The 16,743-nt window shown below is 38.7% G+C and overlaps 1 protein-coding gene and 1 long non-coding RNA gene across 4 annotated transcripts; one reads left to right on the top strand and one right to left on the bottom strand.

Moving 5' to 3' along the window:
* Positions 1-209: 209 nt before the first annotated feature.
* On the bottom strand, positions 210-4,462 carry LOC133742045 (probable leucine-rich repeat receptor-like protein kinase At1g35710). Of its 2 annotated transcripts, none has more exons than XM_062169735.1 (2): positions 993-4,462; positions 210-808 (listed from the first exon to the last, which is right to left on the bottom strand). In XM_062169735.1, the coding sequence occupies exons 1-2, from the start codon at positions 4,423-4,425 to the stop codon at positions 405-407; spliced, it is 3,837 nt and encodes a 1,278-aa protein (XP_062025719.1). In that variant the 5' UTR covers positions 4,426-4,462; the 3' UTR covers positions 210-404. The 2 variants fall into 2 exon arrangements, with proteins under 2 accessions (XP_062025719.1, XP_062025720.1); XM_062169736.1 differs by having other exon boundaries at positions 607-762.
* A 2,186-nt stretch (positions 4,463-6,648) lies between these two features.
* On the top strand, positions 6,649-9,002 carry LOC133744170 (uncharacterized). 2 transcript variants are annotated; one of them, XR_009863400.1, is made up of 5 exons: positions 6,649-6,989; positions 7,747-7,775; positions 8,267-8,420; positions 8,587-8,635; positions 8,802-9,002. It is a non-coding gene; the product is annotated as an uncharacterized LOC133744170 (long non-coding RNA). The 2 variants fall into 2 exon arrangements; XR_009863399.1 differs by lacking the exon at positions 8,587-8,635 and having other exon boundaries at positions 6,658-6,989.
* Positions 9,003-16,743: the final 7,741 nt, after the last annotated feature.

Here is a 16,743-nt window from a genome sequence, read left to right as displayed (position 1 = left end):
TTCTCTTATATATATATACATGTTGCAAAAGATACACATTGTCCACTGAGTGTATGTATTTTATTGGTAGAAGAACAATGAAGTGTTTAGGCTACCATAACCCAAACCTAAAAGGCTAGAAGCTTTCACATCTCACTTATAAATCCAAAAGCACTATTCTTTATAATGGCTAGAAAAGAACACAATAGTGTAAATGTCGAACTATGCAATTATACAAAGAAATCTTTGCTTTATTTATCTGCACATGTAAACGAAACATTTCGAACTACAATCCAACCAAATTAAAGCATGAGCAAATAAGTTCAGAACTGGAAATAAAATGGATTACAACTTCAGAAAGAGGCAATCTTTAACGAGAATTACAAGACCACTGATATAATGAAGTTTAGGAAAGAAAAATATTCTCAGATAGCCAAAGCCAAACCATCGAGAGCAAGCAATTCACCTAGTGTTATCATAGGTAATGGATTTGACAAATGCAGCCTCTGATGAGTTTCAAATTGTTGAGAAACTTGTTTCATTGTTGGACGAGATTGAGGACTGGAATTCAGGCATGCAAATGCTATCTTCATAAGCGAGAGCACTTCCCCTGCAACTTGATGTGTCGGAAGGGAAATGCGTTGGTCCAAAACATCCACAACTGGCATTGGATGGATTGGTAAGGCAGTTGACGATGATGACAACGACGACCCAGATGATAGAGATGAGAGAAGATCTCCATGATGTCTTCCTATAACTATCTCCAATGCCACCACTCCAAAGCTATAAACATCACACTTCTCATTTACTTCCATTGTATATGCTAGCTCTGCTCACAGAATATATATATATATATATATATATATATATATATATATATATATATATATAGACGCACACACAAAAATAAAGATAATTTAGTTGAGTCAGCTAGGTCCTAAAAGAAATCATTTGCCTAAAAACAAAAGCATAAATTTTGATAGATACTATGGGGAGCAGAGAAAAACAGTTACCTGGTGCAACATATCCGTAAGTGCCTGCAAGGGTAGTCCAATTAGCTGAGGTTGGATTTAAGAACTTAGCAGTGCCAAAGTCTGAAACACAGGCCCCATATTCAGAATCCAGCAAAATATTCTTGCTCGATATGTCCCGGTGCACAATTGGTGGCAAGCACTCATGGTGCATGTAACACAAGGCATGAGCTACACCTTTAACAATATTCACCCTTTTACTCCACCCCAATTCTTTAGCTTCCTCATCTTTGCTCAACACTGTGGCCAAATTACCCCTTTCAAGATACTCATACACCAAAAATGAGTGTCGTCTATGTGAACAGAAACCATAAAGCTTCACAATATTTCGGTGTCGCAACTCTGTTAGTGCCTTGATTTCATTCAAGAATTCATTTTGAAGATTCTCGTCATCCGCGCATAACAGATGGAGTTTCTTCACAGCTACTGTGTTAGCATTTGACAAAGTTGCTTTGTAGACAGTTCCATGTCCTCCTTGCCCTATGCAATACGTAGAATCAAAATCTTTTGTTGCCCTTACGATTTCCTCATACATAGTCTTCCCATCAAACTTCAGTATCGAAAAAGAAATTTCGACATTCCTGTTTTTTTCTTCTAGATGTTGATGCTTCTTTCTCCTTTTTGCTACAAAAGCAAATATAAAGGCTAGAAGTGCAATTGCTCCAAGAACAAGGAAGATAATCAGAAGTACAAGTTTATGGTCCTTTTTTGGGCTTTCATTATTGCAGAGTTGCAAAAAACTTGAGTTGCCACACAAGCCCTCGTTGCCTTGCAATGCTTCTGGAGGAGCAGCTTGAAATGCTTTGATGTTGGGAAGTGGACCTTCCAAGTGATTGTAGGATATGTCAACATACATTAGCCCATGCATGTCTTCCATACTTGTTGGAATGAAACCAGAAAGATTGTTGTGGGATATATTAAGTATCTCCAGACTTTGCATTTTGCTAATATCTATTGGTATATGACCTTCAAGTGCGTTAGAACCCAAATCTAGTTGAGACAGCTGAATTAACCTCCCTAGCTGAAATGGAATTCCATGACCGAACATGTTGTTGCTTAAATTCAAGTAATATAACTTGAGAAAGTCACCTACAAAGCTTGGAATTGAATCATTAAATTTATTTGCTGATAGATCAAGATATTCTAGATCGGTCAATGATCTAAACTCTGAAGGGACACAACCTGAAAGTTGATTGCCATCCAACTTCAGCTTCAACAATGAAGTCAATCTCCCAAACCCCTTTGGAATTGTCCCGACTAAACCATTGGATGAAAGATCCAGCTCATGAATTTGGGTTGCCTTTCCAATCACAGCTGGTATAGAACCAGTAAGTTTGTTTCCCGCTATTCTTATGGTTGTTAAATTTGGGCACAATACCCAATTTGGTGATATTTCACCATTAAGTTGATTGTTGCTCAAATCTATGAAATTGAGACTAGGATAAACACCAAAGTCTTCGGATACATTACCTGTTAATTTGTTATTGTTGAGAAAGACTCTGAGTAAACTAGTACAGGTTTTCAAGCTTTTGGGGATTGGACCACTCAGATGATTGGAGAATGCTGAAAAGTATGTGAGTGATCCACCTTGGCAAATGTTTTGGGGCAAATGACCAGAAAATTGGTTTCCATCTAATTGCACATCAATCAACTTTTGGATATTTCCTATCTCTGGAGGGATGGGGCCTGAAAGTTTGTTGTCACGGAGGTATAAGAATTTCAAGTTACGCAAGTCACCAAATGTTGTCGGAATTGAACCATGGAGTTGATTATTGGCCAACTGTAGACCCACCAAAGATTTCAGGTTCCCTAACTCTTTTGGAATGGTGTTGGAAAGATTGTTTGACTCGAGAATGAGATTGGTAAGGTTGGTCAGATCACCCAATGTTTTTGGAATTGAACCACTGAGTTGATTAATGCTCAATGCTAGATCCACCAAAGATTTCAGGTTCCCTAACTCTTCTGGAATGGTGCCAGAGAGATTATTTGAATAAAGATAAAGAGTGGTAAGGTTGGTCAGATCACCCAACGTTTTGGGAATTGAACCACTGAGTTGATTAGTGCTCAAATCTAGATTCACCAAAGATTTCAGGTTCCCTAAAGATTTCAGGTTCCCTAACTCTTTTGGAATGATGCCAGAGAGGTTATTTTGGTCAAGGTAGAGCATGTTAATGTTTATGAGACCACCAAATGATGCAGGAATTGAACCATTGAGTACATTATTGATTACTGATAGATTCACAAGTGATTTCAGATTCCCTAATGAAGGAGGAATAACACCATAAAGATTATTTCTGTCGAGATAGAGAGTGGTAAGGTTGGTCAGATCACCCAATGTTGTCGGAATTGAACCACTAAGTTGATTGGCGGCCAATTGTAGATCCACCAGAGATTTCAGGTTCCCTAACTCTTTTGGAATGGTGCCAGAGAGATTATTTGAATAAAGATAAAGAGTGGTAAGGTTGGTCAGATCACCCAATGTTGTCAGAATTGAACCATGAAGTTTATTAGTGCTCAAGGACAGTTGCACCAAAGATTTCAGGTTCCCTAACTCTTTTGGAATGGTGCCAGAGAGATTATTTGAATAAAGATAAAGAGTGGTAAGGTTGGTCAGATCACCCAACGTTTTGGGAATTGAACCACTGAGTTGATTAGTGCTCAAATCTAGATCCACCAAAGATTTCAGGTTCCCTAACTCTTTTGGAATGATGCTAGAGAGGTTATTTTGGTTGAGGTAGAGCATGTTAATGTTTATGAGACCACCAAGTGATGCTGGAATTGAACCATTGAGTAGATTATAGCTCAGTGATAGATTCACAAGCGATTTCAGGTTCCCTAAAGAAGGAGGAATAACATCAGAAATATTATTTCTGTGGAGATAGAGAGAGGTAAGATTTCTCAGAAGGCCTAATTCTGGTGGAATTCTCCCAAATAACTGGTTATTGGAGAGGTCAAGATGAAGGAGTTTGGAGAGGAAACTGATTTGAGGTGGGATGACATCAAAGAGTTTATTCAAGCTGAGGTCAAGATATTCGAGATTAGAGAAGGATGAGAATGAAAATTCATGTAGCATACCTTGTATACCGCAACGGGCAATGGTTATGTTGGTGACACTTCCCGCTGCATTGCATGAAATACCAGTCCAAATGCATGGGCTTGCGTTTGCTTTGGGGTTGCCGGAAGAATTGGTGGCATTGGTATCAGCAGTCTTGGGAAGGTAAATCCAATCCTTGAGCTGGTTATTATGGGAGGTTTGATTTAGAAAGCTGGCTTTCCATTTGAGAAGAGCCTCTGCTTCAGTAGTTGAACTAGCAGAAGCAAAATGTGAAAAGTAGTTTTGCGATGAAAGTAGGTGAACATACAAGAAAAGGCAGTAAACTAGAGGGCATACTTTTTCAAAAGTTAAAGATCTCATGGCTTTTGTTGAATTTGTTTGGCTATACAGACTATAAAGTGTGTTATAGTTGTTAAACCCAATAGGCTTTATTTATAGGCTTTATACACATATCTTCTTTCATTATTTGTGGTTCTTATTTTTTGAGGTATACTTAGGAAGTTAGGAGTTTCTAATACACTTGATCGAGTCAAAGTCTTTGTCCCTGTGTATCTATAATGTTAAAATTGGAAGTTCTGAATTTTCTAAATTTTTGGTGTTTAGTTACTCGTTTTTCAAGATTCTTTTTTCGAATGCCATGAGTAAAAGGGAAGGAAACATAAGGGATGGAGACATTAATTGACTGTTACATTAATTGACATCAATTGATTTGGACAAAGAAGACCTTTGGTTAGAGCAAGTTCACCGGGCCTCCTTTTGCCCGGGCACCACGTCATATCATGACCCAGGTCAGGAAAAAGTCCAAAATGTTACTTCCACCGGGCTTGGGGCAAGCCAATAGTAATTGACCCAGGACAATTGCTCAGTCAACTTGGTGACTGAGCCCGTGACCCAGGGCGCCACTGTGACACAAAGGCAGGAGAGAAGGAGAGGCACGTGGAAGGCCAGAAAAGCAAGTAGCTGGGCTGCTTTGAAATCTGGGCCGTTTGGTTTGAATGTGAAAATGATCCTACGGTGGATAATTAAGGACGAATGAAGGTGAAAATAAAAATCAGTTAGATTACAACGGGTAGATTACAAAGGTATGAAAAATAAAAAAATTACAAAATTTCCTATAAATACCTCACCTTCTATTTTACCTCTCACAAAAAAAAAAAAAATTCTTTTTTACTTCCTAAACTTTTTTTGTTCCTATGATAAAAGTGTCGGTGGATTTAAAAAAAAAAAGTGGTCGGAAAATGAGTATATAATTTGTCTACCCAACAAATTTTCTTTGCTTGGATTTCCAAAATGTTCATAAATAGTATTTATTTACATCATACATTTCTCATTTACATTAAAAAAATTAATAAAATATTCGATGAACAGTAATTGACTGGTGACCCTGACCCCAACGGGTGGAAGCAAAGGTCCAGTGGCAGTGAATAGTTTCCTGCCCTGGTGACCTGGTGACCCAACGGGTGAACTTGCTCTTAGAGAAATTTTAAGTACATCCCCTCAATTACTTAACGCACACTCTTTATATTTGTTTGTATAAATTTTTTATCAAACTTCCATCTTTGCCTCTCCTCATGAAATAAATAAATGAGAAAAACTTCAAAAAAATAAATTACATCGGCTATGAATCATAAATTTTTATTTAATACATTCTTTTACTATAATTTTTTAATTTATTGTGGAATTAATTGCTAATTAATTCGGCCACATATCACTAAGAAAATTACTAATTACCTTTCTTCTTTCTCACATAAATGAGGTTGGTATATCGCTAGAAAATTGAATAACTTAACTTTCTTACATTTTTTATTCTTCAAGTTGATGTCTCTAAGATTTTAAAAGATTCAATATATATCAATATCTTCATGATCCATCTAATCATAGTCAATATTAAGATCGGTAAATAATGAGTCATGGTTGTTGTTTGGAAAACGAAGTGATTGATGATGATTTATTCATGTATGCAATATATATTTGATGGTTTTATAAATCTTTTAATATGTTTCAACCAATTTGGTTACTTGCAAGTTTTTCACATGGACTACAATTATTTCATTTGTCAATGACGTTTATGTATGATCTTGAAGAGAGATCGATTGTATCATGAAGACGAGGAGAAAATTTAACCTATAAGAAAATATTTTATTAATATTTTAATATATAAAGCATTTAATTCTTATTTTATTTTTGTGGATTTTTCTTCGTCTTTATTTATTAATGAGGAGGGTATAGAAGGAAGTTTGATGATAAAAAATATATGGGGTGTGCATTAAATAATTGAGGGTGTGCATATAAAACTTCTCCTTTGATTAACTCTACTGAAGTTTTTGCCATAACTGAGATTCCATTAATGTTCAAAACAAAACAAAACAAAAACAAAAAATAAAAACTGAGCTGCCATATATTAAGAATTAACTTTATGGACTACAATGACATGAAGGACTGAAAATATCATGTACTTCTTTGTTTCCATTGACACTCATTCATTTCTTGGGACCTCAAAATATAGCATTTTTAATTTTTATGGTCGTTATAAAATGAGTCTAGAATTAGGTTGATTAAGTCTGATCCAAACCTAAGTCATTGACAAGAACTAACTATGACACAGTCTAATGGATTTGTTAGTTCTTGTGTCACTTGGTTCAGTCGGAGAGGATTCCATGCACCGTCGGGTCACTTGCACCAGCAGTGTGCAAGTCACGTGCGTTAACAGACGTTGCCATCCGTTGGTTAGTGAAGAAAACGAAAACAAAGAATCTAGGGTGAGCCGATCTACAAAACCCATATGGCCATACGACGGGAAGTTAGCTAACGCGCCATCACCAACGGTTTGCTGACCCCAACGGCTGCCGATCGTGTCTACTTCCTCACGTCCCCCATCTTTTGCAAAAGGGTTCCACCTTTCTTTACTCTAAAGTTTATTGTAGGTATACTTGCTTTGGATTTTAGGCTTGTTTCTTTCTGCCTGGTTGAAATTTTGATTTCAGTATGGAATCATCGCTAGAGGATTTTATGGATGTTTTAGGGTGTTGCATGTTCCTTTGGGTGAATCTGAAATATGTCTTGTAATTGAGTATTTACCTAAAAGCATAAGCATCTAGGTTAGTTATTAGATGATATTTTTCTTGACTCTTGTCTTTTAAATGTAAGTCCTTTAGTTCTGAAATGTCGGAAAGATTTCTTTTACCATTTTCATATATAAGATAAGGAGAATTGTGGGGTTTTTTTTCTTTTTTTCTTTTTCATACCTAATCTATTGGTTCTAATTTCTAAGCTTACTACTCTGTTCTTTGGTAGCTGAGAAAATTGATGGAACACAAAGAAAGAAAAGATTTCAATATATTTTAGTAAGCCAAATGTCAGAAATTGGATATAATTTTCGGTTGCTATCCTTATTACAATCAGTCTTAAGTTTTACCTTTTAGGTTGCTCTGTGTTTTCTTTCATTACCTTATGTGATGGATGATAGGAGTCATTAGAGAAGTCTTTATACTGTAACTAGTCCACTAGTTATAATCTTTCTTGAACTCTGAATCCAAAACGTAGTTTTGTCACGAATTAGGTCTCCTTGGAACGTAATCATGCAATGATTCTATAGTTGTAGTGTGCACACACTAGTATGGTCCAGCATGGATACATTTTAATATTTTTGAAGTGTTAAAATGCGTTTTGTTTCTATTGCAGATGGTTGAACCAATGTTGAAGGCTGCAATGTATCCTTTTCTATTGGTTACACATAGTAAATGTATAGTATTATAAGATGGAAGAGAAGATTTGAAACTTGATGGACTGGTTTGATTAATGTTGCTATCCAACTGACTATAAATTTTTCAATATTTCCAAGGCATCCAAATCTCATCTAAGACATAAGTTTCATAATACTGCAGTATTGTCTATTTTATTTACCTGGTAGTCTTGGAATAAAAATCTTACATCTGAAGACCACAGCTCTCCAGAAGACTTGTAAGAATTTTAGATGATATTTAGTTTGTGATGTAGTGTCCTTTTACTTTCACCTAATTTGTTTTGTTTTTTTGTTGCATCATGATTGTTTTTAACTTTGCCAAAGGCTTATTACTATGCTATCTTCCACTAATTGGGAAACTTTCAGAAACAAGCATGTGCTGTTTCTATAATACTTGGGTCCTTTAGCCTGTATTGAAATATGCATTATGTGGGTTTGTTACTCTTGACTTTTCTACAGTCAGATATCTACATTGCTGGCTTGATCTTTGTTCATGGGATTCTCTTTGACGCAAAATTGCACGAGTTCGAGTTTTAGTTCCACATGTATTTCCATGACCCTTTTCCAATACGTATAAAGATAATATGGACAGAGCATGCATCAAGCCTGGTGGGTACGTAATCACTAATTTGTGACATATAAGCTTGTCTGTTCATTTCTTACTGTTAAGTGCTGCACTCCATTTATAATTCCAGAATCCTGAGATTGATCTGCTGACTTCTCTCTGACATATTGTAGTTGTCTTCTAATAAACCATGTTACAATTCTTCTTTGTTCAGATGGTTTGAAAGGCAACAATCTCTACTATGTAGGTTTATGTGTTACATTGTGAGTCTTCAGTTATTCTTTGACCTTTATATGATGTTTCTGGCAACTACAAGTTTAGTGGTTCTGCATGGCTTTATGGGATGGTTTAAAGGATTTGAAGGGTTCTAAAGTTTCTAAGCTCTGTAACAGTCTTATTGCCTAAATATTGCTATTTTATGTGATGCAGTTATCCATGGAGGAGTAGGGGAGAACGCACATATCATGCCGAGAATTGAGGCTGCCGAGAATTTCTTTTCTCATTTAAGTGGTTTGATAAGAATTATTGTTATTGTATATTAATTTTTTTTTAATTTGAAATATTGGTAGTCACCAATGTTTGAGGATGGTGGATGTATATTAAAACAATGTAAAAAATCAAGTCACCAATTTATGAGATTGCTTTCTGTTGATGGGGCCCACGGTTTGAAAGTCACCAAAAAAAATGATAGTGGTTTCTTGGGTATATGTCACGGCAGCAATGGGCACCATCCCCACAATAGTAACTAGGAGGGTGGCTATTGGTCTACTACACCAATCAATGGTGTCTATAGATCCAATACACACCATTATTAATGGTGTTCTTAGGCCAGTTTTGTGGTAGTGAGAATTTATTTTTCAGACCGGAGGGTTGAGATGTATACGAATGGAATTAATAATTGTTTTGCCTATTGCCTGATGAACATATCATAAGACAACTCAAAAGGACATGCAATTGGCGGTCATCGGTAGCTCTAGTGATTAGAGCATCTACCGCCGGACACAATTAAAATACGATTTAAGGGACTCCACTTGATTGTCAATTTCATAAGCTGGTACTTGCACAATTGCACATACTGTATGTTGGAAAAATCAATTAGTTTTAGCTCTCCAGTCCGAATTTCCTCTCTTCTGGCTTTCGTTGTACGAAATTTTTTTTTTTTTCAAGGAAGCGGAATAACAGCTAACTCAACACTCTTAACCGAATTTATTGATAAATAAAGAAAAGATGCATAGCAAGGAGAGCTATGGCAATACCTTGCCATGAAAAAATACAAGTTGAACAAAAAACTAGTACAGAGAAAATACAACTTAATATAACAATTACAATAGTATAAGAAGAAACTAACCAACTACCCAAAACGGTAGTTAGTACCTGATGTCAACCCGTCATTAGATAATAGAAGCAACATTTGAGAGTTTTTCTGTTTCTTACTTATTTAGCTCCCTGCATTACCGATTTTCCCAATGGGTCATCACTGCCTCCTACTTGCCGTGCTAATTACTTCCTCTAGTCTTTCCAGGTACCGACGGACAGATAAGTAAGTCTTACTTACGTTTTTTTCTCATCATGGTGCTTAATTGTGGGAAGACAAAGACTTTCAAGTCCAAGTCTAAAGTCTTTATCTCTTGTATTTTAGAATTTTTGTTTCAGACAGCAAGTTGCAATGTATAGTAGCTAGCTAGCCTTTTGGCAACAAATTTTGTGACTATTCTACTACGACTGAGTCTATCGATCTTTTATACAAGTGAAGTCAAGCCGAGTTGAGCATCAAGTCGTTTTTATTTGGTTGCATTGATCTCAAGTAAGTTTTTTCATAATTTTCAACATCCTAAGGTTTGATTTTACTGTTTACCCATTTCTGTGCGCCCAGCATTCTGTCTGAATTAGCTGGGAGGGGATGTATCTCGTGATTTTATTTTTGCCTTGTAACTTTTATTTTATAATAATAATAATAATAATAATAAAAGTTAGTTTGTTCATACTTGTCTTGGTTGCATAAAAGCAATAATAGTTGCATAAATGGTACAAATAATATTTTCAATCCTCAAAACCAAGGGACCTTAAGAAAGACTAGTGCAAAAAAGCACAAGTCATAACAAAGTTTCACCGTTACAGAACTCACACTGATGAAAACTTGAATCCGGATCCTCTCCTTGGCTAGTTATAGTCCTTGGGTATCCTCAGCTTTTTATCTCGGCCGTCTATGACATATCAAACGGTTAATAAACAACAACATCATCAAAATTCACATTAAATGCAAAATTTTTAGTATTCTTCTGTTAAACAACCTTAACGCCGTCTATATTTTTTTTTTATTTCTGGCGACCTGCATCTTAAGCGTTCCTCACCTTCACCTTAAACTTATATGGATGTGTTCAAGACCCGCACCTTCCATGAGCTTGAATATCAAAAGCCATTTCATAATTAATAGATTATCTAAATTTCCAGAAGAAGTCATAAGATATGAAAATCAAGCTCGACATGAAGAACCCCATGCTGATTTTTTCTTCGATCTTAATCCACACAATCAGGAGAGATCAGCTTCTGCAATTCAATGCAAAAACTTTAAATTCTATTTAGGATTTAGACCTTGGGACATCAAAAAATACAGAATGAAATAAAAAATGAAACCTATCGTTCTGGAGAAATTGTGGGAAAAAGAGTTTAAAAGAACATAAAAATGTTTGGGGATCTTGCTCGATTTTGATTTTGATATTCTGGAATGCTTGGTCATGGATCCATTCGACGGATATAAGGTAAACCAACTCGGACCTAGATTTAGAGTAAATATACTTCGGACGAAAAAATGGGCCTGTGTGTATGAGAAATAGCCCCATCGGATTTCTGCCGGAGTTTGGGGTTGGAGCTTAAGATCATTCATCTTCTCTCGACTGCGTGTGAGAAAATCCACCCAAAATTGAACTGAATGAACTAATTGAGCCTGTATTGATATTGGATTAGGAGGAGGGAGGGTTGATTTGAGTGAATCTTGGATTTGGACTCTGGGCTCTCCATGACTCCATCACCTCAAAACTTCCAATTGAAACTGCGATTCTTGCACAGTGCAAACTGCGAAAGGTAAAGGCAAGGAAGATGCGAAAGAAAAAATGATATGCGTTTAAGTTTTGTTAACAGAGGACTAGTCAAATTTGGCATTTAATGTGAATTTTGATGACGTGGTTGTTTATTAACCGTAAGATATGTCATGAACGGCCGAGATAAAAAGCTGAGGATACCCAAAGACGACCATAACTAGCCAAAAAGAGAATCCGGATCATGAAAACTTTTCGACTTTTTGTTGTGGGGAGGGGGGGGGGGGGGGGGGGAGTTCTCAACAATTTAATTTCACAATATTTGGCCTAATCATTAATTGCAGTCAAATATTGGTGTGCGTGTAGAGAAATTCTTAAGTGGTACGCTCAGCCAATCATACAGTAGGCCTCAGACGAATGAGCACAGCTGCATGCAATATTGCATAGCCCCAAGCAGAAACAGAGAGATTGGTGCGCATAACCAATGCTCTAGCAACCATTTGAAGTCTTTTAATGGTAGCTTCTGCGAGACCATTTTGGGTGTGAACATGAGGAACAGGGTGTTCAACCTCAATCCCAATGGACATGCAATAGTCCTCAAAAGTTTTGGATGTAAACTCTCCAGCATTGTCAAGACAAATTGACTTAATAGGATGATCAGGGTGGTGAGCCCTTAACTTAATGACTTGTGCTAGGAGTTTAGCAAATGCAGCATTTCTTGTGAACAAGAGCATGACATGTGACCAGCTTGTCAATGCATCAACCAACACCATAAAATATCTAAATGGTCCGTAAGTTGGTTGGATAGGTCCACAAATATCACCTTGGATTCTTTGCAAGAATGATATATTTTCTTTAGTGTCTTTTGCATAGGATGGTCTCGATCCTAACTTTGCTAAAGAGCAGGCTTTGCAAAACGAATGATGGGCTTTAGAGGTAACCAAGGAAGAATTCGGTTAAGCCACAAAATCACATTTGATTTTAGGAGTAGAAGAAGGAGTCAAGGAGGGAGGCATGGCGTCAGAACCATGCTGTTGCCGTAGGGGGTAGACGGCGCCGGCCCTTTGTGGCCGGTCATGCACACTCATGGCGCCTTGTGGCGCAAGTGTTGCTCCTTGGACCAATCTTTGGTTCGTACTTCTCTTCGTTTTGAAGAATGGATGTTCGTGTGAAGTCTTTAATATACGGATCATCATATCACGACCTGGATGTCCCAAACGGTAGTGCCAAAGCGTATATGTGTCAGAATCCCATAAGTCATCTCTCATGACATGGTTGGATTCAATGACTCGAATAGTGGTTGCATACAACCCACTAGAGCGACATATAAGTTTCTCTAATACTCGTTTATGTCCGTAGTCATTAGAGGTGATGTAAAGGAACTCTTGTCCATTCTCACAATGTGTTTCCACATGAAAACCATTGGCCCTTATATCTTTAAAACTCAATAGGGTTCTTCCAGCCCTAGGAGCATATAGAGCTTCGGTGACATTAATACTTGTGCCATTTGGCAACATAAATTGAGCTGGTCCTCGACCATGAATCAATTGTAATAGTCCAGCCCTGAAGATCGATTAGGCGTCATCCATAGAAATAGTTGCCTATGTCGCAATATAGTATGTGTGGTGCCACTATCAACAAGGGATTCCAACTCTCCGGGAAACATACTGAAAAATAATAAAGTTCGGAATTAAAACATGTCCACGACATTGAATAATAATACGATACTTTATTAATAAAAATAGCCAATGATTACATCAAAGTTTCCAAAGTCTAATCCAAAATAAAAATCAAACTTAGACAAATCGTAGTCACTCTATCTGTTTGGTAACTCCAATCAAATATGACCAGGGAAGTAGAGAGAGATGTCGGTGAAGCGAGGCTCTCTTAAGTACCACTAATCTCAATTACTTTCCTAGACATCATACTTCATTGGATGCGCCACATGAGAAAGAGTTAATACAATTGCCATTTATTGACTAAGGCATATTGCCATTACATAATTCTTGGAAAATAAAAAGGACTATATTAATCAAAGTCTGCGGCATCCTTGTGCACTTCATCTCCAGCTTTGATCGAAGTCCTCTATGGTGAGATTGACATCTTCACCATCTTCTTCTTCTGCAAGGTAAATTTCTTGCTCCCTCAGGTCTCTGTACTCCTTGTAGCGTGCAGCTAGTTGGGCGCTTGCCTTGCATTGCTTGAATCAATGCTCACTTGATCCACATCGATGACACACATCATTGTGGTTGCCTCCCTTCAATTGAGGTGCACGTTGTGGACGCTCCCTAGGAGGGTTGGCGCCACCACCACGACCACCTCTCCCACATGTGGCATTGCCACCACGTGTATCCGCACCAAACTTGCAGTTTCCTTCCTTGTCAGGGCGGTTATATGGACCCATACGTCCCTCATGTCCCTTATTCTTAGGGTTCCGCTCCATGCGCCCTCCTTTGGGTGCATTATAATTCGCCTCATGAACGCTCTTAGTTCCAATGGGCCTTGAATTATAATTCCTCACGAGTATGTTATCATGTTTCTCAGCTACAGACATAACATTGATAAGCTGATGAAACCTCGTGATCTGTCTAGCATTGACCTCGGTACGATATTGCTTTGAGACCACAATTGCTGAAACGGGGAAGGTAGAGATAGTTTTCTCAATTAGCTCTTGCTCAGTGATGGGTTGTCCACAAAATCTCAACATGGATTGTAGACGAAGAGCTTCTGAATTATATTCAGCAACGGACTTGAAGTCGGCGAAGCGCAGATTGTTCCATTGAACCTTCAAGTCAGGGAGGAGGGAATCTTGGACATTGCCAAAACGCTCTTCTAGCACTACCCATAGCTCTCTTGCATCTTTGATCGACATGTATTCCAATCTGAGTGATTTGTCCATATGACGTCGCATCAAGATAACTGCTTGAGCATGCTTTGTAGGTGTTCGGACGAACACAAGATCCGGGTTAGGTGCCTGGATTATGGGTAATATTCCCTTTGAAGTGAGGTGGTTCTCAACATCGGTTACCCAGCTATAGTAATCCGAGCCTGTTGAGTCAAGCATGGGAAAGTCGAGTCTTGGTTCATTCGACATCCTGAAAATAAGAAGAGAATATATATTAGTTTCGGAGCTAAACTTCCACGAAAACTAAAATAATAAGATTTCCGAGCTATGCTACCAAGAAATCAATTTCCAAGAATATTTGGATTAGACCAAACAATGATGTTTAATATGGTCACAATTTGATGCTTGCGGACACTCTTAGTCCGAATATTATGAACACTCTTAGTTCATTGATTACGAACGCTCTTAGTTCGAATATTATGAACACTCTTAGTCCATTGATTACGAACACTCTTAGTTCGTTTAGCATGAATCCCCACAATTCCGCTTATTAAATAATCGAACCCATGTTCGTATATTGCAAATCCTGCAGCAAATAAAAAAATTTAAAAGACAAGAAAGCACGAACTTTAATCACAAAAACTTAGAGCAAGTTCACCCGTTGGGTCACAAGGTCACCCACTATTCACTACTTTTTAGTGTTAATTTCACCATCTGGGTCACGAGCACAATGTATTTCGTGCCCTGGGTCACAGGTACAGTGTATTTCTTGACCCAGAGAATGAAAAGATACACTAAAAAGCAGTGAATAGTAGGTGACATGGTGACCCAACGGGTGAACTTGCTCTTACTTGATGATTCGGGGCTTGAGAACACGCGCGTGTTGGAGCAGGCGTGGTGGGGCAGCAGCAGCAACAATTGGTGGCAGTAGGTGCGCGGGGCAGCTGCAGGAACAATTGGCAGCAGCAGGTGCGCGGGGCAGCAGCAGCGAGGCGTGCGAATGGTGTGCAGGTAGGCTGGTGTGTAGCGCGCAGGTGTGCTGGCGGGCTGGTGTGCAGGTTGCAGGGGCAGTAGGTGCACTGCAGGGGCAGCGTGGGCTGGGCGCAGAGCTGCGGGAGCAGCAGGTGCGCGGTGGGGAGGCTAGGGCTTGCGGCAGTGGGCTGCAGTGCTTGCGGCAGTTTTTCGGTGAGTAGGGATTTTAGGGTTTTTGGTTTTTTTTTTCTTTAGGGCTAGGGTTAGGGCTCGTGCTGATAACGTGTTGTAGTAAATTGGAATTGCAGAGAGAATTGTGTGTCTATTATTGATAATAGGAGCCATTTATATAGAGATTTACAGAGTACATAAAAGGTAATAGAATCCGAACATAACTAGGAAACCTAGAACCTTCTCCTATTACAACTCTAGAACTAAACTCTAGTTTGAAGAAGCACACATGATGTCGACTTCCTTCAACATGCGCCTATTTCTTATGACTTTTGAATGTAAAAAATGATATCATTTTCTCATAATTATATCAAGGCTCAATTATATCAGTTTTGGCGGTTCTGCACTTGCTGTAGAAATTCTACAAGAAAATGAGAAATTTGTTGAAGGATATTGACACTTAGTGTGCCTAGTCAAACTAGGATAAGTTCTATAGTTGTAATAGGAGAGGTTTCCTACTCCAAGTTAGATAAGGAATCCTTGTACTCTTAGATTATGCACTTTGTAATCCCTATATATAGGGCTCCTATTCTCTATAATGATATACACTTCTCTCATCAATCTCTCTCAATACCAATATACTTAAACACGTTATCAGCACGAGCCCTAAACCACAAAAGCTAAAACACAAAAACCGAAACCAACTATTCTGCTTTCCTGCGTGCCTACTGCCCCAGCAGTCCCTAGCCCGAGCTAGCCAAGCCTTCGCTGCAGCCTGCCTTCGCGCGCCCCGCGCTACACGCCCCTGCGCTCCTTCACTGCAGCTTGCGCGCCCGTGCGCTTGCAGCGCTGTATCGCTGCCCTTGCAGCCTCACAGCAGCCCCTGCTGCCTTGCGCGCTGCCCCTGCAGCCTTACCGCAAGTCTGCTGCCCCTGCAGCGTCCGTGTCCTCCAGCTAGCTTGGCTAGCGTTTCTGCCCTACGCTACCAACTGGCAGCAGCTGCAAACTGCACCACTACTACCACCGCAGCCCCTGCTGCCCCGCATTCACTACACTCCTCTACTCGGATTGCTTCGCTCCATCACGCCTGCATCGACACGCGCGTGATCCAAATACAAGTAAGTATTCAAGAGTAAGTTTTGAAGTTCATAAATTTAAATACTTCTTCTTTTCTCGGGGACTTCAAAACCTCCCTTCTTCTTCATCCCACCTTTCTTATAACGTGGGTTCGATTTTGAGAAAGCGGAATCGTGGGGATTCGCGCTATAAACGAACTAAGAGCGTTCGTAAGACTTCGGACTAAGAGCGTCCGCAAGCATCGATTAACGACCTTATAAACATCATTGTT

Source organism: Rosa rugosa, chromosome 4 (genome assembly GCF_958449725.1).
Source record: "Rosa rugosa chromosome 4, drRosRugo1.1, whole genome shotgun sequence".
Classification (NCBI taxonomy): domain Eukaryota; kingdom Viridiplantae; phylum Streptophyta; class Magnoliopsida; order Rosales; family Rosaceae; genus Rosa; species Rosa rugosa.
The sequence above is the reverse complement of the archived record's forward strand: the minus strand, read 5'-3'. Positions and strand labels throughout refer to the sequence as shown.

Bases quoted from the DNA above. Each gene is read 5' to 3' on its own strand.
- LOC133742045 (XM_062169735.1), bottom strand. From the start codon at position 4,425: ATGAGATCTTTAACTTTTGAAAAAGTATGCCCTCTAGTTTACTGCCTT. The intron at 809-992 runs GTAACTGTTTTT...TTCTGTGAGCAG, and splicing joins TTACGGATATGTTGCACCAG to AGCTAGCATATACAATGGAA.